A 26,059-nucleotide genomic window follows, 5' to 3' on the forward strand; every position below is an offset into this window, starting at 1 on the left:
TAGCCAGAATAGGAGTTTTGAAATCAGCGAAAGACAAGAAAATTGAAAGTGTAAGTGAGAAATGAGTATATAACAATATAGGATTAAACTGGGTGTTTCTTCTCTTAGATGTGGAACATCTTTTTGCATGTTTATATGCCATATTTCTGTGTGTGTGTGAATTGCCTTTACTTATTCATATTGGATGATACATTTTTTATAGATACTTAAGAATTTTCTACATCATAAAGCAATAATGCTTTGGGTGTGGTTCAAGTGGTAGAGCACCTGCCTAGCAAGTGCAAAGCCTAGTACCACAAAAAATAAAATAAAATAAAATTTTGTAAACATCAGCCTTTTCACATGTATTGCAAAAATGTTTCACAGTTCATCATTATTATTATTTTTTTTTGGCAGCACTGGGGTTTGAACTCAGGGCTTCACGCTTGCTAGACAGGTGTTCTTACTGTTTGAGCCACTCTGCTACAACTGTCATTTTTCTTTTGGCTTCTGGTTTTTTCTATGTACAGTTGTGGGTTTTGTGTCATGCTTATAGCAGCCTTTTTTCAAGATTGCAAAAGTGTTTGCCTGTGTTTTCTTCTAGTGCTTTTATGGTTTCACTGTTAAAAACCTTTGATTCATATGAATTTCATTTTGGTGAAAGTCATGAAGTATGGGACCTGGGCTCCACAATGATTTTAATTGAATAAACATCTTTCCTCTACTGATTTGCAAGACTTCTGTTTGTTTGGGAATCTATTTTTGGATTTTATTGAGATCCATTGATTGCATACTGATACTTGTGGAAGTATAAATCTATTTCCATTTCTGTAGCTTCAAGATATACTTACTACTTATTATGGCTAGTCCCTGTGCTCCTACCACCATTATTACTATATTTTTTCTGAATGTTCCTGAATATTTTGTTTATTTTCCCAGATAATACTAACAATATATACTGAACACATACATGCAGGACTGTATTTATATGTTTTGCATATATAACTATTTCTATCAGTTTGACAACTGTTATAGAGGAGGAAACAGAGGCAATAAGTGAAATTCCCAAGACAACATGGCTAATAAATAGTGAGCTATGATTTGAGTCAGGCAGTCTGGCCCCAGCAACTAAGCTCCTACCTCTCTGGATAAGTTCTAGGATCGTTTAGATTCAGAATCTAAAATGTCATGTTAGCATTTGGATCAGAATTGCACTGAATTTATGGAGTATTTTAGGTGGGATTGATATGTTTATAATATAAAATCATCCTACCCAGTAACAAGATATATCTGTCATTTATTCAAATCTTTTATGACCCTCAATAGAGTGCTAAGGGTTTCTTCATATAAGATTTTCATGTTTTCTTTAAGTTTTTCTCTTTTATGTGTTTACTTACTTTTGTGTGACTATTATTAATACAATTTTTCTTCTATTGCATTTTTACCTGATTGTTGTTGGTATATTGGAAGGCTATTAATTTTTTTCTGTTAAATTCATAATTAATCATGTACTATATATTCCTGATGCTAATAACTTTTAGTGACTTGTCCTGAATTTTCCAGAAATGTTATCATGCCAACTGTAAATAATGGTTTTGCTTTCTCCTTTTCAATATTTATACTTTCTCTTTTGTTCTTTTTAGAAATTAACTTGTTCTTTTAGAACATTGTTAACAATAGTAACAGTATGATCTTTATCTTGTGTATGCCTCTTATACATAAACATCTGTCATGATACCGACTTCAGTTTTGTTTTTTATGAAAATGTACTTGTCAGTAGGCATAGTAAATTATTTTTTAAATGTCTTTCAGTGTTATAGGAGTCATTGTCTATATTATGTTAATACAGTGAGTTCTCATATATTTCCTAATTTTGAGCAGTTATGTTCTTGTAATAAGTTTAGTATTTTATTTAGAATTTTTGCACAGTCATTAGTAGAGAAACTGAGCTTATGTGTCTCTGTGTATATGTGTGTATCTCTGTGTGTATGCATAAGTGCTCTTTCTCAGAGTTTAGTTGACTGTTATGTTGGTTTCATAGAAAGAACTTGGATTCTTTTTGTTTTCTTCTTTATTTAAAAGACAGCAGAATTATCTGTCCTTGGAATATCTTAAGAAAGTCACGTGCAAAAAACTCTGGCAATTTTTGATTGTTAACTGTTTGATAACTTTGTAAATCTATTCTTCTATTCTATGTTGTATGTGTTTGGCTATCTCTCCTATCATCGCATATATTCTAAAAAATATATAATAATGTACATTTTCCTGGAAGGAATTATCATCTCATTTTCAAATTTACTTGCTTAGATTTGTAAAAACATTTATAAAGTGTCTTAAGTTTCTTTGTAGTCATAACCACTTTAACTCCATTTGCATTTTTTAATTCATTTATATATTTATTTACTCATTTGTGTGTGTGTGTGTGTGTGGTGCTGGGGATGGAACCTGGGCCTCATGCATGCTAGGTAAGCATTCTGCCTCTGAGCTACAACCCAGCCCCACTTGCATTTTAATATTGATTATTTTTACTTCTTAGTTTTTTCCACAATCAAATAGGCTAGTTGTTCATCTGTTTTATTGTATTTATTTATCAATTATATGGTCTCTCTTCATTTTGATTCAATAATTTCTGCATTTTTATTTTTGGTTCTTCACATTTTTCTTGGGCTTTATCATACTACTTATTCATAAGTAACAGGTCATATAAATTAAAAGGCATTCTTTTTATAAAGTCAGAGTTTAAGTTACTGTGGATTATCTTAATACACTTTCCTCAGATACATAAAGAAGCCACTGTTTACTTTAGTTTAATCTGTTGAGGACTTGGCTCTCTACTATTTCATCTCCCTGTTTGTGAGTGGGAGTTTTGAGAGGGCAGGAAAAGAAGGATGGCTCTTGTTGGAGGCGTACAGGTAAGAGAACCTATGGGAGTCAGGACTAAGGTCAATAAGAACTTGGAGAGTGTTAAAAACAAATTCTTAAAATTTTTATGTAATGAGAGACAGGAGAAAATGAGAACTAGGATTCTGTAAGTGATGGCAATCCTTTTCCTACCTTTGCCTATCAGTTTTCCCTCTAACAATAACTAGTGCCTGAAGACAGTAAAAGCCACCAACCCTTTACAGATGTAAAGTTCATAATCATTGCCTCTCATTGGAGTTAAATTTTTAAAAGGTATTTTTAAAGAGGTATTTTTTAAATATAAAAATATTTTATGACTTGTTCAATTTACTATGTACCCTTGACTGAGAATGATTTTTATCTAGAAAGGCATTAAAAATTTTCTCCCAAAATTTGCTGAACCATTACTATTTATTAAAACCTAATACGAACTGAGCATGGTGGTACATCACTGTAATTCCAGCTACTTGGATGACAGGGAGAAGGATAGCAGTTTGAGGCCAGCCCAGGCAAACTTAACATGAGACCCTATCTATAAAAATAAACTAGAAGCAAAAAAAAAAAAAAAAAGAACTGGGGACATGGCTTAAGTAGCAGAGTGCAGGAAGCCCTGAGTTCAATCCCCAGTACCAAAAAACTATAGATATTAATAGTATGTGGGGCATTCTAAAACCTTTATACTGCCTATTTTCAAAGAACTTAATTTAAATTAGGTAATATACACTTTATACATTATTATATTATGTATCTATTATATTAAATATGTGTATAGAATCAAATCATATCCTTCATTATACAGTAAAATACATACATATAAAATGCTGTTAGTAAGGGTGAAAGCCAGATTCACAACCGTTTACAGGGTGTGCTTAGTGTGGTGTTTATGGCCAGCATAAGCTCCCCTTTCCTGCAGTAATGTCATATTCAGAGCTTTTCTCAGGCCCTGTGAATTATTAGATGACTGGGTGTGCTTTTTTACCTTGTCTGGTAAACTACACTTTTGTTTTTGTCATCCTAAATTATCATAACACTTAAGTATACCAGTTGGTTTCTTCGCTGAGAAAACAAGGATGTGTGGTCCTGTATCAAGTTCAACAAATAACTCTCTGTCTACAATGTGGAAGGCAATGATGTACCAGGGACTCACACCCACATACACATGTACATACATACATATATGTATATGTTTTTGGGTGCATAATGTTATCTGAGGTCCATTGATGTTTAAAAAAAGTAATGGAAATACTTGTTCAGTGTCTCTACCTTTCTCTTCATATTTTATAACACACACCTACATTTGTGTTCTCAGAATAATGCTGACGTGTGTAAGATGTATACTTTTTAATAAAACTATAGTTCATTGGTTCTGGAGGACAGAATTCAATGTTTTTCTAGATGTTTCTTACATTATGACAGTACACTAGTCTGATATATATATATATATATGAAAGTAGTCTGTTAAAAGCGTCTTAGTTTTTAAGAATTAGTCTCAAGTCTTTTCTAAGTGATATTTTATCTTTTCTACTATGCAGATGAGTATTGTTTAAGGATTAGATAGGAATGGATGAGATACAGTTAAGCATAAATTAATATCATAATGTAAGCAGAAACTTCTCTGGAAGGAAAAGTCTGCGAAATGTGACTAGTTAGAATCTGCTAAGAATTGAAGCCCTCAAAGTGAATCCCCTCCTCCTTTAGCTGTTCCCTAAATTTCTTCCTCTGTTCAGGCGCAACCTGCTATTGAAAGCACAGAAAACCAGTATGATGAGACTCTTGAATTATAAAGCACTTAGATGATCTTGTAGTGACTGAAGTTGAGATTGTATTGCTTTTTTGGAACCATATTCATCTCATTTATCTAATTATTTTATTATAATTATATATCACTTCAGAAGAGATGTTTGCAGGGAGCTTTAATTAGTGAAGTTGATACGATGTTGCATGCAATCAAGGGCTAAAGGTAATACGTGATGTGAAAGTCTTTTAAAGCTTTATTGATGATAATGATGATAGTACCCCATAGTATACTGCTTGCTGTATTACTTTGAGATTCTAATGGTTAAAATTCTGCTGTTGTTGAAAAATGTTTTCGGTGTAGCCTGGGACCGGTGTCTTACACCTGTTATCCTAGCAATTTGGGAGACTGAGATTGGGACAATTGTGGCTCAAGGTCAGCCTGGGCAAAAGTTTACAACACCCCGTCCCAACCAATAAAAAAAGTTGGGTGGGTGGCAGGCACCTGTTGCCCCAACTGTGCAGGAAGCATGAATAGGAGAATCAAGGTCCAAGCTGGCCAGGACATAAATGCAAGACTCTACCTAAAAAATAAGTAAAGCAAAAAGATCTGAGGATGTGGTTCAAGTGGTAGAGCCCCTGCCTAGCAAGCACAAGGCCCTGAGTTCAGATCCCAGTACTGCCCAGAAAAGTACCATCATTACACATTATGTATATATATTGACTTATTATAGTGGTATACCCTATAAATTGATGCAAATATTATGTCAATTAAAAAGAACATACTATTCTTTGGGCAAATTATATTTTTATATTTTTAATAAAAAAATTAAACAGTATGAAGGTATGGAAATAACTGACACACTCTGGCTATTGGATTTTACCCAGAGCCTGCATAATTCTTTATGCTTTTGGTGGTGGTACTTTTTAAAGTTAATTCTGAAGATTCACAGAAAAAGGACAGATCCAGGAATAGAGAAGCTTCCCTGTTCTAAGTTATAATAATCAATACAGGCAGTTTTTACTCTTTTTTTTTCTCTTAGCTAAGTATGAAGCAAAAGACAGTGAAAAGGCCTTGGGAAATAGTTATTTGTCTTTTTCCCATGTTAGCCCCAAAACACTTTATTTTTTTCAATTTTACACTGCATATCAAAATATGCTCTGGGAAAATTCACAGGATAGCTATAAAGTATACTTAGTCTTTCATAATGGCAGCTTGTATTAGGAAACAGGAAGGAGTTTTACTAGAGTCCTAAAAAGTGATAGTCTTTTAAGAGCACCTTCAGTTACACTGAACCGGTCAGGATAGAATACCCTGCAACTCAGGTTAAAAAAACTCAATGAAGAATGGAAGCATGCAAGCTAGTATTTGAAGCACAATGAATATATGTCCTAAAGCCTAATTTGAGGGGACATTTGCAAATGTCCCCCCAAAATTGACAATGATAATGCTAAATTATAGTATTGCACCATTAAAAGGTAATAAGAGCACTATATAAAAATATGTGCAGCACAAGATATTAAAGTGCTTAGGCTTCCCTTGATAAAATAGCAGTAATTTCAAGTATCTGTGTATGCATCTTCACCAAACTTTACATGGTAGCCAGATCTTACTGGAGTTAAGAATAGATTGATCCGTAGTCAAACTAGCCATATTCTAATTTTAGTTTATAGTATATAAATGCCAACTTTATATAATTTTAACAGGTCATTTAAAGGGTTACTAATGAAGAATCTTTAAATATAAAAATGAGCAGAGTGCAGTGGTCCAAACCTGTAATCCTAGCTACTCAGGAGGCAGAGATAGGAAGGATCTTGGTTCAAAGCATGCCTAGACAAAAAGTTCAACCAATAAAAGCTGGGCATGGTGACACATGCCTGTCATCCTAGCTAGCTACACAGGGGAAAAATAAGTATAAAGGGCTAAAGGTGTGGCTCAAGTGATCGAGTTACTGCCTAGCAATGGAGGCTGAGTTCAATGGCAGGGGTTGGGTGGAGAGGAGAGGGAGGAGGAAGAGGTAAAAAATTATACTTAATAGCATTGTGAATCATTTCCCAATAAGAATCCCAATTTTCTCTTTCTGTGTGTGTACACACATGCATATGATGCACATATTTGCATCTTGCTGTCATCAGGAAATCTTTACAGTCAACTATTCACCAGGCTTTGAGAATCACTCCTATTCTACCACACACAATTCACTGCTCATTGTCCAGTTGGACTATAAGGAATTCTCAAAATATTAAACCTCAAGAGAACAGACAAGTAATCAGAGTAGCATAGAATTAGCTTCACACACAAATCCTTAAACAACAAAAACAACTAACTGGCAGGAATTAGCAAATACCTCTCAATATTAACACTGAATGTTTATGGACTCAACTCCCCCCATCAAAAGACACTGATTGGCAAACTGGATTGAAAAGGCAGACCTGACAATCTTTTGTTTCCAGAAATCCACCTTATTTACAGAAACAAGCACTGTCTTAGGGTGAAAGGGTAGAAGAAGATTTACCAAGCGAATGGCTCATTTAAACAGGCAGGAGTAGCAACTCTTATATCAGATAAGGTGGACTTCAAACTAAATTATTCAAAAGTGACGAAGAAGGTCACTTCATTCTAATAAAAGGAGCAATACATCAAGAGGAAATAACAATTATTAACTTATCTGCAACCAATGTTGGTGCATCCAACTTCATTAAACATAATTTTAACAGACTTTAAAACACAGATAGACCCCAAACACATTGGTAGAGGGAGACTTTAATACTCCTCTGTCACCAATAGATAGGTCATCCAGACAAAAAAATAAACAGAAATTCTAGAATTGAATGACACCCTATATCTAATGGACCTGGCAGACATCTACAGAGTAGTCCATCCTGCAACATCACAATATACGTTCTTCTCAGTAGCCCATGGAACTTTCTCCAAAATAGACCATATCTTAGGTAACAAAACAAGTCTCAACAAATACAAGAAAATTGAAGTAACCTCTGCATACTTTCTGACAGCAGTGCAATAAAACTAGAACTCAACAATAAAAGAAACAGCAGAAAATGAACAACTGGAGGCTGAACAACATTTTGCTTAATGATCAGTGGGTCATTAAAGAAATAAGGGAGGAAATCAAAAAGTTCCTGGAATTTAATGAAAATGAAAATACAACCTATCAGAACCTGTGGGACACAGCAAAGGCAGTCCTGAGAGGAAAGTTTATAGCCATGAGTTGCATATATTAAAAACACAGAAAGTTCTCAAATAAATGACCTACTACTGCATCTCAGACGCCTAAAAAAATAAGAACAAGCTAAACCCAAAACAAGTAGAAGAGAAATAATAAAAATAATGGCTGAAATTAACAAAGTAAAGACATATATATACACACACACACACATAATCAATGAAACAAAAAGCTGGTAATTTGGAAAAATAAGATTGACAAATCCCTTCAAATCTAACTAAAAGGAGGAGGGAAAAGACCCAAATTAACAAAATTAGAAATGAAAAGGAAGAGGTAACAACAACAAGGAAACTTTGAAAACCTATATTTAAGTAAATTGGAAAATCTAGAAGAAATGGACAATTTTCTAGATACATACGACCATCCAAAACTGAACCAAGAGGATATTTACCACCCAAATAGATCTGCAACACACAATGAAATTGAAGCAGTAATAAAGAATCTTCCAAAAAAGAAAAGTCCATGACCTGATGGATTCTCCACTGAATTCTACCAGACCTTTAAAGAAGAACTAATACCAACACTTCTTAAACTTTTCCACAAAATAGAAAGGGAAGGAACACAGCCAAACTCATTCTATATGAAACCAGTATTGCACTCATCCCCAAAACGGACAAGGACACAATAAAAAAAAGAGAATTATAGGCCAATCTCTTTAATGAACATAGATACAAAAATCCTCGATAAAATAATGGCAAACTAAATTCAACAGCATATCAAAAAGATGATACACCATGACAAAGTCAACTTCATCACAGAGATGCAGTATGGTTCAGCATATGCAAATTATTAAATGTAATACAGCACATTAAAGGAAGCAAATACAGAAATCACCTGATCATCTCAATAGATGCAGAAAAGCCTTCTATAAAATTCAACACCCTTTCATGATAAAAGTTCTGCTAAAACTAGGAATAGAAAGAATGTACCTCAGCATAATAAAGGCTGTATACAACAGGCATATAGCCAACATCGTATTAAATGGGGAAAAACTGAAACCATTTTGTCTAAAGTCAGGAATGAGACAAAGATGCCCACTCTCTCTACTCCTATTCAACATAGTTTTGGAATTCCTAGCCAGAGCAATAAGACAGGAAGAATAAATAAAAGGAATAAAAATAGGTAAGAAAGAAGTCAAACTATCCCTATTCGCAGATGCCCTGATCATAACTTACACCTAAAAGACCCGAAAAACTCCACCAAAAAACTCCTCAACACCATAAGCAGCCTCAGCAAAGTAGCAGAATACAAAATCAATTTACAAAAATCAGTAACCTTTCTATACACCAAGAATGAACAGATTGAGAAAGAATATAGGAAAACAATTCCATTTATAGTAGCCTCAAAAAAATAAAAAAATCAGATACCTAGGAATAAACTTAACAAAGGATGTGAATGACCACTACAAGGAAAACTACAAACCATTGAAGAAAGAAGTTGAAGACTATAGAAGATGGAACTATCTCCCATGCTCATGGATTGACAGAATCATCATAGTGAAAATGGCTACATTACCATGGGAATTGTTCAGTGCAATTCCCATCAAAATTCCAATGACATTCATCATAGTGTTTGGAAAATCTACCCTAAGTTCATTTGGAAACACAAAAGACTGCAAATAGAAGGCAATACTGTGCAAAAAGAGCAATGCTGGATACAACTTTGAAGTTGTATACAACTTCAAAGTATACTACAGAGCCATAACAAAAACAGCATGGTACTGACACAAAAACAGATATTAAGACCAGTGGAACAGAATAGAGGACCCAGATATGAATCCACGCAGCTATGTCCACCTGATTTTTGGCAAAGGTGCCAAAAATACGATGGAGAAAAGACAACCTCTTCAACAAATGCTGCTGGGAAAAGTGGCTATCTGCCACAAACTAGATCCGTGTTTGTCACCCTGTACAAGTATCAACTCAAAGTGGATTCAGAGCCTTAATATAAGATCTGAAACTTTGAAACTAGTGCAGGAAAGAGCAAGGACTTCCTCAGTAGAGCTCAAATTGCTCAGCAACTAAAAGAAAAGGTTGACAAATGGGACTCTGTGAAATTAAAAAGCTTCTGCACTAAACAATTTGAACTATTTTATTTCCATATTCATTAAGCAATCTGTACATATGCCATCTATGGAAAAATTATTTGTGAAATGGTTAAATCTGAGAAATTTCTATAGTAATGGAAAAAAGCAATGTAATGTATTCTGCTATGTTAGAGTGTAATAGAGTATTATTCTGTAAATTTGAGTCATTATTCAATAGGTAGAACTGTGACTTTCCTTCCAGTTGTCCACTTAGTTCAAGCAAGTAAAAACCACCACAGTGTTCTCCATGCCCATTAATGTTTTATTTTAGAAAGAGTTTAGAAGAAGAAAGTAAATTGAGACAAATGACTCAATCCCCTGTGGCCTATACCAGAGTAAGGTTTTTTTTAAGCTACTCCTGATCTTTTGCATTTCTTAAAGATTCTGTTTGTGCGGATGTTATTGTACATCCTCAGCTGAAAGTGCAAATCCATTAAATACATTTATTAAAATTGCTAAACAGGAGAATTTCAAACAAAACTCCCGTTCTTTCATTCTATGACAGAACTCAGGTGAGACTGCTTCTTTTATTTTTTTTATTGTTGTGTTAGATGGGGGTTATCTATCGACAATAAGAGAACGAGAAGCCTGAGTTTTAATGCCAAAGCAACTTCCCCATTTCAAGAACTAACATATATCCTACAAAGACTGGTTATTAAATGGCAACACTTTCATAATCATGAAGATTTGAAACAACAAATTTGAAAGCTGACAGAAACACACATTTTACTGTGCTCACATTTCTTTAAATGCAATGTATGTCTTCATGTTGATACAAAAGGAAAACCAAGAGAAAAATAGTAAGATGTAAAAAGCTTCTGCACAACAAAAGAAATGGTTTCTAAATTGATGAGGCTGCCCACAGAATGGGAAAAAATCTTTGCCAGCTATATATCAGACAAGTGTCTGATAACCAGAATATACAGGGAACTCAAAACTAAACTCCCCCAAAAAATAATGTCCCAATGAAGAAATGAGCAAATGAGCTGAACAGAGCCTTTTCAAAGGAAGAAATCCAAATGGCTAAAAAGACACATGAAAAAATGCTCAGCATCCCTGGCCATAAAGGAAATGCAAAACAAAACCATGTTAAGATTCTACCTCACTCCTGTTAGAATAACTACAGTCAAGAACACCAGTAACAACAAATGTTGGTGAGGATGTGGGGGAAAAGGAACCCTCATACACTGCTGGTGTGAAGGTTAATTAGTACAACCACTATGGAAAACAGTATGGAGGCTCCTCAAAAAACTAAAAATAGAACTGCCATGTGATCCAACAATACCACTTGTAGGGATATACCTGAAAGTAAGGTTACAACAAGGGCTCCTGCACACCCATGTTTATTGCATCATGATTCACAATAGCTACAGTATGGAAACAGCCAGGATGCCCCACTGTTGACAAATGGATTAAGAAAATGTGGTTATATACAATGGAATTTTATTCAGCCACAAAGAAGAATGAAATTTTGCCATTTGTAGGTAAATGCATGAGACTGGAGAACATCATCTTAAGTGAAGTTAGCCAGGCTCAGAAGGCCAAAAGCCACATGTTCTCTCTCATATGTGGAATATTGACCTAATACAAATGTAACAATATTATGAAACACTGGTCACACTAAGGGGAGGTTACATACAAAGGGGGGGGGGTAGGGTGAAAGAAGGAAACTAAGAAGATGAATATGGTTGATATACTCTCTATACAAGAATGAACATAGAATTTTTAAATGAGCTGAGACTACCATAAGAAAGGGACTAGGTAGAATGAAGAAAAGTAGAGGAGATGAACCAATTGGGGTTATAATACCTATATACATGGAAATACCAGAAGGAAACTCCCTGTGTAGTTTTATCTTAAATAAGCAAAAATGTCATTTTTTTTCTTTTCTACAAAATTGGAGAACAGGAGGGTGGAACAGGTCTTGTAGTGGGGGCAAGGGAGGAGGTGGCAGGAAAGGAGGTAAGAAAGTGAATAGGGTGCAAATACTGTGTACACATGTATGTAAATGCAAAACTGATAGCTGTTGAAACAATTCCAGGTATGGAGGGAGGGGGGATAAATGAGCAGTGGAGGGATGAATTCAAGTAGATATATTTGATACATTGTAAGAACTTTTGTAATGCCACAATGTACCCCCACCCAGCACAACAATTAAAAAGGAATTTCCCATGTTTCTGTCTTGTTCTTTACTATATTAAAGGGAACTTTTTTCTTCATTATGTTGATATATTGAACAGTACTTCTCAGGTAATATTTGTGGAAACATGGAAAACAATTGCGGGCAGTTTAATAGCTACTGAATAAGTTTAATAGCTATTACTGAATAAGTTCTCCCTCTCACTCAGCAATTCCACTCCTCCTAATCTGCCTTGATAAACATACTTAAGAGATGGCCATAGATATATTCACAAGAAAATGTCTTGTTACATTATTGTCGGGGCTTGCAGCTGGACACTAAGTTTTATCAATAAATGATTGGTTAAATTACATGTGTACAATGGAATGCCGTCTATCCATTCCCCAGTGAAAAAGAAAGTTGCATTTACACTGACACAGAAAAATTTCCAAGACATGATAAAACGTAGCAAAAAATAAAGTCAGAACACTATAATGTGAGGCTATATGTGTATTCTAAGCACACACACATACACACACACACTTAGGTATGGGTAATGGGATTCATATTAAATACAAGATTGATATAAGCATATGAGAGGAAGTTTGTATTGCAGTTAAATAGGACAAGGAATGTGATAATGATTAGTATCATGCCTTCGTACTGCAATGAGCAATGCATTCTGCTATTTTTACTTTTACAGAATAGGTTAAGGAAGAAAAAATAGGGGTGCTTTTATTAAATTTTCATATTTTGTATTGTCTGAAATTTTGTAAAGAGCATGTTATTTCACAATCATATAAGAGAGGAAAACATTTGCTCTTGGGAAAAGATCTAGAAAATGTTAAAGTATTAATCAACACAATGATATTTTCCTTTTGACCCAAGATATTGAAGAATTCCCACTATGAGCACAATGGTAACTTATGTAATATTTTTTGGACAAAGGGCTTCTTCTCAAAGTCTCTTAAAGCAAATTTGAAGCTTTGATTTATTCTCACTTATACATATTTATCCATTATTTAAATTATATTCCTTCATATTGTCAGTTTGTGTGTGTGTGTGTATTTATGTAAGTGGAGGGATATATGTGCATATCATTTTAAAATTTAGGTTGTTCATATTCTTTCAAGAATAGCTGGATAAGTTAAGGAAGCAAGGGAAAGAAAATTGGAAATAATTATTGCTTAATTAACTAAACAAAGCAAAGCTTCCCTTTCCTCTCTCAATCTTGGCAAATAACAATTGCTTGTCAAATAATTGAAATAAGGTATTCCCATGGCTGTACCCCTACTAACTACAAAATATCCCATTAGAGAGTAATTTATTATGAAAGCTCTGAAGGAAAACTTTGTTTATTCTAGATTATTTGTTTTAGAAAAAATTTTCTCAACTATTTCTTGTGTGTTCTATGAACTATGTAAATCACTTGAAATTAATTCAATTAATAACTGGAAAAGGAGCCCCTTTGAAAACTTCTGAATGTAAATTATTTTTTTCAGAATTATAGACTATGTGACATAGAAATTTGACTAAATTGGTTGATTCTAAAGTCAGTGTGGGATTAATATGTAACATACAAGGCTACTTGACAATTATTTTCTGTATAATAAGTGACTTTATTAGAAAAGATTGCCTCTTAAGTTGTAATACGTTAAAGATACATTTAATGTAAAGATAAAAATGATACATAAACAGTATTGTATACAATAAGCTTAATATCTTTGGTCAGTATGTTTGGAGAACAGAATATGGAATCACAACTTTGGTTTCACATCCTGGTCCTGAGACTTCTATCTGTATAATCTTACACTTTCTCTTCCTTGGTGTTTATATCCACAAAATAGAGGTATAAGTAGTAAGTGGTAGAACCCTATTTCTTAGGATTGTTTTTAAGTTGTAAGAATTAAATAAGTTAATATTTGCAAGGCATTTGTGCATATAGTAAGCATTCAGTAAGTGTACTACTAATATTTGTCATTTTGGCCATCTAGTATCTAGTAAGTGCTCTACATGTGTTTTGTCAGATGGATTGCTTACATGTGATGATCTATAAGAAAACATTATTGAATCACATTCTTTTTCAACTATTGTATATATTTTCTTGAGTTACAAGAACTGATTTTTATGCTAGTTTTGATTATTTCTTGTTTGTATTACAGTTACAAATTATAACACTGTGGTAGAAACAAACTCAGATTCAGATGATGAAGACAAACTTCATATTGTGGAAGAAGAAAGTGTTACAGATGCAGCCGATTGTGAAGGTGGTGTGCCAGAAGATGACCTGCCTACAGACCACACAGTGTTACCAGGAAGCAGTGAACAAGAAGGGAATGCTAAGAACTGCTGGGAAGATGATGGTAAGTTTAATTTTTGTAACATTTTATTCTCTTGATTTTTTTTTTATTGTTCTACTGAGTGTGGAGGTACATTGTGGCATTTACAAAAATTCTTACAATACATCAAATACATCATACTGAATTTGCCCCCTCCATCATTCCTCTCCCCCTTGTTTCCTTTTTTAAAATATATTAATGAGGGTTGGTGGAGTGGCTCAAGTGTTAGAGTGCCTGCCTAGCAAGCATTATGTCCTGAGTTCAAATCCCAGTGCTGCGAAAAATAATTAATTAATGAAGAGATAAATCAGGTGAAAAGTTTTAAATGAACAGTAAATTTATTTGAATATTAACCAATATTAGGTGTCCTACTTATAAAAAATTATGAATCAGAATTATAAAGTTTTGAGCATTTATACAATGTTGACAATATATTGAAGTTTATTAGATTTTACTAATCAGTATCAAGCTTTCCATATACTGTTGATATCATTGAACCTACCTTTAATTTAATATTGTCCCAAAATGAATAATATACTTAGAAACTAATAAGCAGTAATTTAGTATGGTAAAAGGATAGTTCAATGTACAGAAATCTCAAACGCAGATTAATCATGGGAGTGTTTTAGTGTTTGGAAGCCTTTCTATATATATGTCAGAATTCTGTAAGTAATATAGTTCTCTCACTTTCTTTAAATTTTTTACTAAAGTAAAATTTTAACTTTTACTCGAGTAAATTTTTAGCCTATCTTTCCAAGATACAAGTACCAGTGTTACTTTTTAAAAAGAAGAAAAGATAAGGAAGTGGCAGGTATCATGAGTTAGAGAAGGTGGGGATCAGGAACAAGGGCATCAGCAAAATGAAGAAAAGCATGTGAGAGGTCAAATCCAAGGTCAGTCAAAGAAGAAGCTTCCCATCAAGTATGAAGTGCAAGGAGGCCATCTAAACAAGTTATCAAAACTGAGGTCAGAAGTCTTACTGATATATTTATAAGTGTAATGAATTCAGGGCCTGAACAATTTTATGACTCTACCCAATACAGGCTATTACTAGTAATACCCAGTTTGGGAGGGAAGAATATTCTTTCAGAGAATATAGTATATGTCCTTACCGTGAGTAACTATTATAGATCTAGGTCACAGTAGATTATAGCTGAAGGAACTCAAGGTTCATAACCTTAAGAAAAAATCCCTAGAGAAACCCCAAAACAACAGAGGATATGAAAACAAGTACACTATGTGAATTTTAGCTCTGACAACTGCTGCTGGAAATATGAGTGGTAATAAGGTGTAGTGGGGAGAGAGACATTGTATAAATTTTTTGGCTAAGTCACAGTCTTTCACAGAGTCTATGACCATGGTCTGTTATATATATATATATATTAAAATCCTCATATTTATCTCCATTCCACTAGCTTATTTTTCATGATGCTTAATTGTTAAAAGCAAGAGATGATAAACTATGAAATTGTAAAAAAATAACTACAGCTAGAAAATTTGGAGAAATAGGTCGAGCATGCAAGTCAGAAAATATGGATATGAAATATGGAAGTTTAAATAAAAATCTAAACAACAGGCACAGGATAGCAAAAGGTAAGATTTCCATAGTATGGCAAATCTTATAGTTTAGCAAGGAAATTGTGAAGTCATTTCCTTGCTAATCATAATCATATCATAATTATATCATAATTATATAATGATATAATTAATTATATTATATAATTATAATAAATATAATAATTATATATAAATTATATCATAATAATGATTAATCATAATCATATCATATCATAATAATCATAATCAGTCTTCTCTAATTTTATAGTGTTCGTTTGTCCATTCAGTAGGCTTTGCAGGAATACATGTCCATACTTGAATAAGATTTTCTCTGTACAAAAAGTATTTATAGCTTAGAATGGAAGAGACATAAATAAGTTACAAATACATTATAGTCTGATGTAGACATACGTTTAAAGTTATATGGAGCATGAAGGAGAAACATTGAATTAGAGGATTCCTAGAAGAATTTCTGAGTGAAACAGTGATGGGTCTTGACATTTAAAGCACTGGTAGAGGTTAATTAGGTAACTCTCCATGATGCCTCAGAGGCTTTTGCAAGCAGTGCTCATCGAAAATGTGATCACAGAAGTAAACAAGGGAAGCATACAGAGTGCTTTCTGCACTGAGTAAAAGGTGTGAACTTTATCCTGGAAGCTGTGAGAACATCATTGATAAGAAATTTAGAAATATGTCTGCAGAAATATAGAAAAAGAACTTTAGAAGGCTTCAGTAAAGGTGCTGTAACAATTCAGGCAATGGTGAGGATTTTTGAACCAAAGGAGTATCTCTTAGGATGGGAACTGAAAGATTTTTGGGAATAAATGTAGGAGGTAGAATATATAAGAATTGGTTTATTTTATTTGATATTATGTGGAAGGTAACAGATGACTCCAGGGTTTTTGGAAAGGAGAACATAGAGAAGTTAATTTGCTAATTTATTGTAACAGCTAGTTAATGGTTGAACCATCATCCTGTTAAATATGGATGGATCAATTTGGGTCACAGAAAGAAATACATGAGGAACCCCTGCTTCAGAAAGTTTTGGGCTCTAATATATGTCTTAATTCCAGATGAATATAGACTAGGGCAACAGTAATACCTGAAGAAATAATGGTTAAGATTGTTTCAGAATTGATGAATGATGTAAGACTATACACCAACAAATCTCAAAGGGGTAGATAGGAGAGTAATGTGAACAAGATGGCAGAATAGTATGAGTTTCCCCCTGCCCTCATTCTGACAGAACACCAGTTTTGGCAATCACAGACAAGAATACCTCTGGGGTGTGGAGCCCCAGAGTCTTACTGAGAGGTTCCAGCACCTGGTGCAGAAAAAAAAGAAAAAATACATCAGGAATGGATGCACTGAAGAGGATTTGAGGATTAAAAGAGAAGTTTGATGGTATCTACATCACCCCTTCCCAAGGTAGCATAGCTCAGTTACCAAGGGGGGCCCCTTATCTACAAATGACAACAGAGTGAGCACATGGTTTTCCCAGAACACTGAATGGAGAAGCATGACTAAATCATCCACAACAGATACTGCTAAGTAGATAGTGGACTCCACCAAAAGACCCATCAGAACACTTCATCAGTGGACATCCCCAACTGATACGCAATCCTAGCCACATGTTCTCTATAGACAGTACCTCAAGTATTCTTGTATTTGGCCAGCATTGAACTTCTACAAACTGGTTCTAAAAAAGCAAAAATTGATCTTAGCAGCCAGGTCGATTCTGTTGATCTTGGAGAAGGCCCAGACCTTGTACACTTCAGTGCATTGCCCTGGAGAAAATAAATGGCATGCTTTTAGCACCAGTCCTGGTTTTGCAGGATTTAGAGAATATACTTGCTCCATTAGAGGAAACAAAAGGAATGTAACTGGTACAAGAATGGAACAAGTCTGAGAGATCTTCATGATAACTAGTGGGGCTCACTGGTGAAAGTCTGTTATGGTCTGAATGTTTATGTCCCCTCCAGAATCCATGTTGAAACTTAATCCCCAAAGCAACAGTATAAGGAGATGCAGAGCTTCTGGAGGTTATTAGGTCCTGAAAGCAGGACTCCATGAATGGGATAAATTCCCTTATAACTGGGCTCAAAGGAATTATCTAGCCTTTTTTATATTTCTAGCCCTTTTATCATGTGTGGACACATTTTTCCCTTTCTGGAGGATATAGCAAGAAGATGCCATCTTGGAAGCAGAAACTGGGTCCTCACAAAACACCAGACTTGCTGGTGTTTTGGTTCTTGGACTTTCCAGTCTCTAATATATTTGTGAGAAACATATATTCTTTTCCTTAAAAAATATCCAGTCTTATTTTGTTAGAGCAGCAAGAACAGACTAAGACAAATTTATCTTCCAAAGCCAGTCAGTAAAGACTGGAGGAAGTGACTTCTTTTATGATTCCAAGGCAGAAATGTAAGGAACTTAGACTAAAAGAAATATAACACCAAGAAAGAAATAAAATAAAACTTTAGTTACTAACCCCAAAGAAAAGACAATCTACAAATTACCTGGCAAAGAATTCAAAATAATTGTCTTAAAGAAGCTCCCCAGTGAGCTACAAAAAAACACAGACATGTAGATAAAATCAGGAAAACAATACATGAACAAAAGTAAAAATCCAACAGAGATAGAAATCATAGAAAATCTGAAACTGGAGAATACAATGTCTGAAATGAAACATTCAGAACAAAACTTCTGCAATACATGTGATCAAGCAAATTTGGAATAATTGGTGAACTTAAAGATGGATCATTTGAAATTAGACATCCAGAGGCAGAAGGAACAGGAGTTCATGCCAGGCTGGGCTACACAGGGAGATCTTTCAAGAAAGGGAAGAAAGAGGGAAGGAAGGGAGAAATCGTATTTATGTATGGTAATTCCATACAAGTGTGTGGTGCACTTTCAACAAATTCCCCCTCCATTATATTCCCATTTTTCTCACCCTCCTCCCCATGAAATACTCTTATCTGACTAAAACTTCAAATTATAATTAGGTTCTCAAAGGATTATATGGAAAAAACAATGTTTTTTTGTAAATAATAAACTAGTACATGTTCACTACCAAAAAACCAACAGAATTTCTAGGATAATTAAGTGATATTGTCTTAAAATACTACCAACTTTAAATTTTCTGTGTGAGAAAGTGTGATTTGGCAGTATTCCAGCATATCTGTAATTCATCTTTTGAGATCTTGTGGCCCAAACTCTCATGCTTATGCCAGTTACAGTTTAACTATACCCTGAATTTGAGACACATGTTTTAAAGGTTTCACATGCTTTCAGTTTAAGAACACATGTATAAAACCAGTCTGTTAACATGAAATATTATTTAATGTTAGCTATGTCCTAATATTTTTCAAATTGTTGAGTTTAAAAACTGTTCCAATAGAGACCTAAAGATTTTTCTCACGTGAAGTTTTTTAAATGGTAGAAAATTACATGTTTTCTAAAATGCCAAGGCATAAAAACTTACACATCATGAAAAGTATTTAAGATTGATCTTACAGTCCATGATAGTAAAGGCTTTTTTGGGCACAAATCATAATAACATAATGTAAGCAGTCTATGCAAAGAATGTATCAGTAGCCATCTAAGTAAGCTTTGAGCCAAATTGTACTCATTCCTAAAGACTTTGGAATCTTTTCCAACTACAGATGGTGTGTGATGCAGGAAAATCTCTGCCCATGTTTCTAGTCTTCATTGTACCACTGGCTCTTGAGTTTTACTTTTCCATCTGTAAAATGAAAAGTCTGGGCCAAATGATGCCAGAGGATTTTTCAGGTCTTCTTATATAGGATCCACTTCCATTTGCACTAGAGATGTAACTCCAATATTTACATGTCTCTAGGTATTTCAGTATTTGCAGATGACACTAATGAAGAAATTTGGGTCATCTCTGCAATGCTGAACCTCAGTTGTATACTCTTCCTTCTTTAAAATCTCTGTGAAGAGAATTTGCTACCTAGAGCCCAGACATAGTTCTTTCATTCCTTAACCTTACAGTTTATAGTCAAAATAGTTACATAGGTTGTTTCTTTTTGCATAATTCATTTGTAATAGATGCATTTGTTACTGTTCATGTTTCATTTTTCATTCACCCTGTCTGGTGGATAATGATTTAAATTATCTATTTTGTGTATGAGAAATGTGAAAAGGTATACTCTGTTACCCGTCCCCTGATGCCTACTACCTAATTCCCATTTTCCCTCAAGTTAATAAGTTTGTTTCTCACAGAGATTTGAGTGACACTGGAACTATTTTATACGTGTACTAGTACTGAAGAAATAACTGAATATACCCTTAATAAATGATAACTACATAAGTCCTTAATGAAGGATGATGTGATCCAAGTTTCTCAGTAAGAAAGAAGTTTTAAATGAAAGAAGAGAGAAGGATAGAGAAAATCCTAGTTCCCTGGTGTTCAGTTGGAATTAGAAATACCCATATGAACTAATGGTTCTAAATATATGTTAAAATATACACAAAAATATAGGTATGTAGATGCTACTGTACATATATACTCTATATATATTTCTAGCTCTATCTGCTGAGAAGGCATAGAAGCATTGATACTCAATAGCAGTAAGTATGAATGATGCCCAGACATGGGATTTAAATACCATTTTCCAATAAAAGGTGCCAGGGCTCCTTGGAGATGGGGCATGAAATAATGTAAGGTGAACCCTGGAACATTAAGTATGTATTAATTAATTATTGGCAGCATATTGAAAGAACACAGAACCCAATATGAAGGAGCTACAATAGCAAAATCTGGAACAATATTTATAGAAAATAATGATAGCATTTGATTATAATCCATAGAATAAAACAATTATCAGTGTATCCATATTGCTATACTTTAATATATGAGAGAGAAAGGCCAGCTCTTCTTCATACTAGAAGCATAACAACACTTCAGTGGTATTCTTGCTCAAAATGTGTAACCCCATTCTAATCAATAGAAAATATCAAACTCCAAGATGAGGGGTATGCTACAAAATAAGTGCCTGGTGCTCTTCAAAAGTGCCAGGGTCATAAAATACAAAGAAAGACGAAAGCAACTTGTCAGGGTCTAACAGAGTTTGGTAGAGACTAAAGACATGACAGCTAAATGCAGTGTAGGATACTAAATTGGTTTTTGAACCAAAAGAAAAATAGTAGAAAACTGGCAAAAGTCAAACAAGGTCTACAGATTAGTTAATGGTAGTGTAGTACTGTCAAGTTCATGTTTTCTGTAACAGTACTAAGATTATATCAGATGTTCTGATTAGGGGAAGCTTATTGAAGAGTATATAGGAACTTCCCTGCAAGTCTACAATTTTTCAGAGTTAAAGCCTTTTTAAATCCAATCAAAATGAAGCACAAACCCTTTTTCTTGGGTTCTGAGGAAAGTTGGAAGTTTAAAAAATATTTTGATCAGAACAGAAGGAAACTACTGAAACAGTAATTCAGTTTACAAAATGTATATCTTACTGGAGGATCATTCTCAAATCTGTGATGTTTGTCCCATTCCTTAGCCTGCCTAGTAGAATGTCTGATAGCTAGCCTATTACAATACCCATTATAGTAACTGTGACTTACTGAACATTTGCTGCATTGCTAGGCATTGGGTTAAACACTTACATACATTCTCAAACCTCACAGCGATACTTAGGTAATGTCCTAGTTTTATTTTCTTTAGTTTTTTTCATATCACATTATTATTGTACTTAGGGTACATTGTAACATTTGCAAAAGCACTTAAAATGTATCTTAGTTAAATTTACCCTCTCCATAATTCTCCTTTAACCCCCCTCTCACCACTCTTAGGACAAGAGGAATTCATATCACTCTCCCAAGACGAATCAAGGACCTAGTAGTCCTTGATTAACCTAGGCTTAACTGACTCTGAAGCCTTTTCTTCATTTCTTTTCCAGAAAGTACCTACTGATTTCTGGGTTTGATTTCCCTTTTACTTTATGAGTTGGATTTAAATAATTCTTTTGATTACTTTATGAAATCCATTATTGGATATTATCACCAACTGGCCTCTCAAGTAACTGAGAGTAAGACATCAAGCCAGCTTTAAAAATCTAAGAATACTCTAATTCTTCTAATTACCAGTTATAGAACTAGATAGCACCTGAAATTAGAAAAGTAATTTTTTCCTAAGGACTCAAGAATATTTTTGAAATTAACATATAGTAAAATATACTTTCCTGTTGTTGATGTATAATTCTATAAACTGTAACTTAGTCATCCACGTGTAGATGCACATACATGTTCTAGAAACACCACATTGAGACCAAAAGAACAGTTCCATCAGCAAAATTCTCAAAAGGTGTGTGATTCCCTTTTAGTCACATCTTCCTTTCACTGCAAACTCTGGCAATCATGATCCGTTCTCTGATTGTATAGTTTTTTTTTTCTTTTGGGGATTGTCATAAAAATGGAATCATCTATTGTGAAACATTTTGCATCGTCTTCTTTCACTCAGCATGCCTTTGAATTCAGATCACTGCATGGAACAATAATTTGATCCTTTTTATTGATGAGTACTGTTCCAGTGTATAGATGTGCCAAAGTTTATCCATTCACCTGTTAAAGGATATTTTTGTGGTTTCCAGCTTATATAAACATTAATGCACAGTATTTTCTTTTTTTTTTTATTTTTATTTTTTTTATTTTTTTTATTTTTTATTTATTTATTTTTTTTAAATCAAATTTTTTTTTCATTTTTCTTTTATTATTCATATGTGCATACAAGGCTTGGTTCATTTCTCCCCCCTGCCCCACCCCCTCCCTTACCACCCACTCCACCCCCTCCCACTCCCCGCCTCAATACCCAGCAGAAACTATTTTGCCCTTATTTCTAATTTTGTTGTAGAGAGAGTATAAGCAATAATAGGAAGGAACAAGGGGTTTTGCTGGTTGAGATAAGGATAGCTATACAGGGCATTGACTCACATTGATTTCCATGCACAATATTTTCTAAAGGGGATATTGTAAACATAAATTTTCAGTTCTTTAAGACAAATGTCATGAAGTGGGATTGTTGCATCATATATTAAGTATATACTTAATGCTTTAAGAAACTGCTAAACTGTTTACTGCAGATGTACCAGTGCCCAATAGAGGTACAGTTTCTCTGCATCCCCATAAGCACTTTATCTTTTTTTTTGTTTTTTTACTTTAGCCATCCCAATAGATGTGTTTCCATGATGGTGGTGGTGCTTATTTGCATTTCCCTAGTGGCTAGTGAAGTTGAGTATATTTTCATGTGTTTACTTGCCATTGATAAACCCTCTTCAGTAAAGCATTGGTTAATCTCTTATGTATTTTCTTAGTTGTTGTTACATTTTGAGAGTCCTTTATAGTTGTAGTAGATACTTTTTCCCAGTTTATGTCTTGTCTTTTCATTCTCTTACCCTAGTCTTTCCCAGGACAAAAGTTTTCATTTCGAAGTGCAATTTGTCACTTTTTCCTTTTACAGATCAAGCTTTTGGTGTCATGTCCAAGAGTTCTCGCTTAACTCCAGATTATTAGGATTTCTGCTTTGCTTTCTTTTACTTCATTATTTGTTAGATCCATAATCCACTTTTATAAGATACGAAGTTGAGGTAAAGTTCAATTTTTGTTTGACACAGGTGACTAGTTGTTTCAATACTGTTTGTTGAAAAGGACTCTTTCTGTATTGAATTGGCTTTGTACCTGTGTCAGTAATTAATTGTCCATATTTGTGTGGGACTATTTCTGGACTCCGTTCTGTTGTTTATCACTGTGTCTGCCCCATTGCCAATACTACAAAATCCTGATTACTATAGCGGTAGATACTCCAGCTTAATTTATTCCCAGATTGTTTTAACTATTATAGTTCCTTTGCCTTTCCATGTAAATTTTAGAATAGTGTTATCTATATTTAAAGTAACTACTGAGGTTTTTATTTGAATTGTGTTAAATCTATAAATGAGTTTGGGGAAACTCAAAGCTTTCTTGTTGAGGAGCCCTCCAGTTCATGAACATGGTTTGTCTCTGCATTTATTTAGATCTTTCATTTCTAGCATCAGCATTTTATAATTTCAGAATATAGGTCATGTACATGTTAGGTTACATTTTCACATACATACTTCTTTTTTGGAGGAAGGAACTATTATGATGGCTTAAGTTTTTTTCTTTATTTGGTTTCCAGTTGTTACTTGCTAGTATATAGCAATATCATTGATTTTTGTGTGTTGACTTGTTATCCTGTGAACATGTTAAACTCACATATTCTAGAAGATCTTTATAGTATATAGTTTTCTTTGGATTTTCTCTGTACACAGTCTTGTCCTTTGCAAATAGGAACCGTTTTAGTTTTTCCTTGCTTGTAATGTGCCCTTTATTTCTATTGTCTTGTTGCAAGATGTCAAGAGTAGAGACAATAAATATTCCTGCCTTTTTTCCCAATCTTAGGGAGAAAGCATTCAGTCTTTTTTGCCTAAGTTTGCTGTAGGTGCCCTTTTTCAGACTGCCTAAGTTCCCTTCTTTTCCTAGTTTGCTGAGAGTTTTCACCAACAAATAGATAACTGAAGTTTTTCAACTGCTTGTTTGCATCAGTTGATATCAAAATGTGGTTTTATGTGTATAACCTGTTGACACATGGTGGAATGCATTATTGAATATTCAAATATTCAACAAATCCTGATTCCCTGGAAAATCCCATTTGGTCATTTGTATATATTGCTGAATTTGACTTAGTAATATTTTGTTTAAGATTTTTGTGTCAATGTTCATTAGGTCTACAGTTTTCTTTTTATTTTTGTCCTATTGTATGGTTTGGGTATCAGAATAATGTTAGCTCATAAAATGAGTTGGAAAGCGATCCTTAATCTTTTATTTTCTTGATCACAGTTTAAATTTAATGTTTATTCTTTAACTGGCTGATAAAACTTGCAAGTGAAATGATTGGAGCATGGAGTTTTGTTTTAAAATTCAATTTTCAAATAGTTATAGGAATTTTCAGGTTAACCATTTCATCTCAGATACGTTTTAGTAGTTTCTGGGTTTCAAAGGATTAGTCCGCCTCAAAGTTTTCAAGTTTATGTGTGTAGTTGTTCATAGTAGTCCTGTATTTCTCTTTTACTATCTGCTGGTTCTGTAATGATACTCCCTTTTCATTCATTCTTTTTTTTTTCCTTAAAGTAATGGGGTTTGAACTCAAGGCTTCAAGCTTTCCAGGTAGGTGTTCTACAGCTTGAGCCCCCAGCCCTTTTCACCTTGGTTATATTTTTGAGGTAGGATCTCCCTTTTTGCCCAGGCCTACCTGGACTGCCATCTTCCAGTTTTAACCTTCCTGCTATTGCTGGATGACAGGTGAGTACCACCATGCCCAGCTGTTTTCTGTTGAAATGGGGGGTCTCACAAGCTTTTTCCTAGGAACTGTGATCCTCCCAATTTCAGCCTCCTGTGTAGCTTGGGCTGATAGATGCATGCCACTCTGCCCAGCTATGTCTTGCAAACTATTTGCCTGACTGAACTGGAACTGCAATCCTCCATATCTCAGCCCCCCAAGTAGCTAGGATTGCAGTTTTTGAGCCACCAGTGCCTCTGAAAACGGAAAGGTGATTGCCTTTCCATTCTTAATTTTTAGTACTTTGTGTCTTGCCTCTTTTTTTTTACTTTTCATTCCTATTAAAGGTGTGCCCATTGTATTGGTCTTTTCAAAGAAAAGCTTTTTGTTTTATGGATTTTCTCTACTTTTCTGATCTTTGTTATTTCCTTCTGCTTGTTCCTAGGTTTATTTTGCTCCTCTTTTTTCTATTTCTGAAATATAGCAGCTTAGAATTGTTGAAGCCTACTTTTATAACATAAGCCTTTACTGCCACAGATATCCCTCTAAGCACTGATTTAGGAGTATTCCAAATATTTTTTTCCTGTTTAATCCATGAATTCTTCAGAAGTGTGTTAATTTCCAAATGTCTACACATTTTATTATACTTCTGCTGTTGACATGTAGTTTTAATCCATTATGGTCAGACAAACATACTTTGTATTACTGCCATTCTTTACAGTTTGTTGTTTCGTTTTATGATTCTGAATGTATGCACTTGCAAAGAATGTGAATTCTGTT

The 26,059-nt window shown here is 34.2% G+C and overlaps 1 protein-coding gene across 16 annotated transcripts in view; it reads left to right on the top strand.

The window, feature by feature from the left end:
* Positions 1-26,059, top strand: part of Zeb1 (zinc finger E-box binding homeobox 1) — a 170,798-nt gene that overhangs the window by 109,227 nt on the left and 35,512 nt on the right. For 14 of the 16 annotated variants that reach the window (XM_074056210.1, XM_074056217.1, XM_074056202.1 and 11 more), the window contains 2 exons: positions 14,227-14,427; positions 25,132-25,167. In XM_074056210.1, coding sequence (XP_073912311.1) covers positions 25,134-25,167 — 34 coding nt within the window. In that variant the 5' untranslated portion in view covers positions 14,227-14,427; positions 25,132-25,133. The remainder of the gene's footprint in view (positions 1-14,226; positions 14,428-25,131; positions 25,168-26,059) is intronic. The other 2 variants (XM_020170734.2, XM_020170736.2) reach the window with 1 other exon arrangement.

The sequence above is a fragment of the Castor canadensis genome, chromosome 15 (genome assembly GCF_047511655.1).
Source record: "Castor canadensis chromosome 15, mCasCan1.hap1v2, whole genome shotgun sequence".
NCBI classification, from domain to species: Eukaryota; Metazoa; Chordata; class Mammalia; order Rodentia; family Castoridae; genus Castor; species Castor canadensis.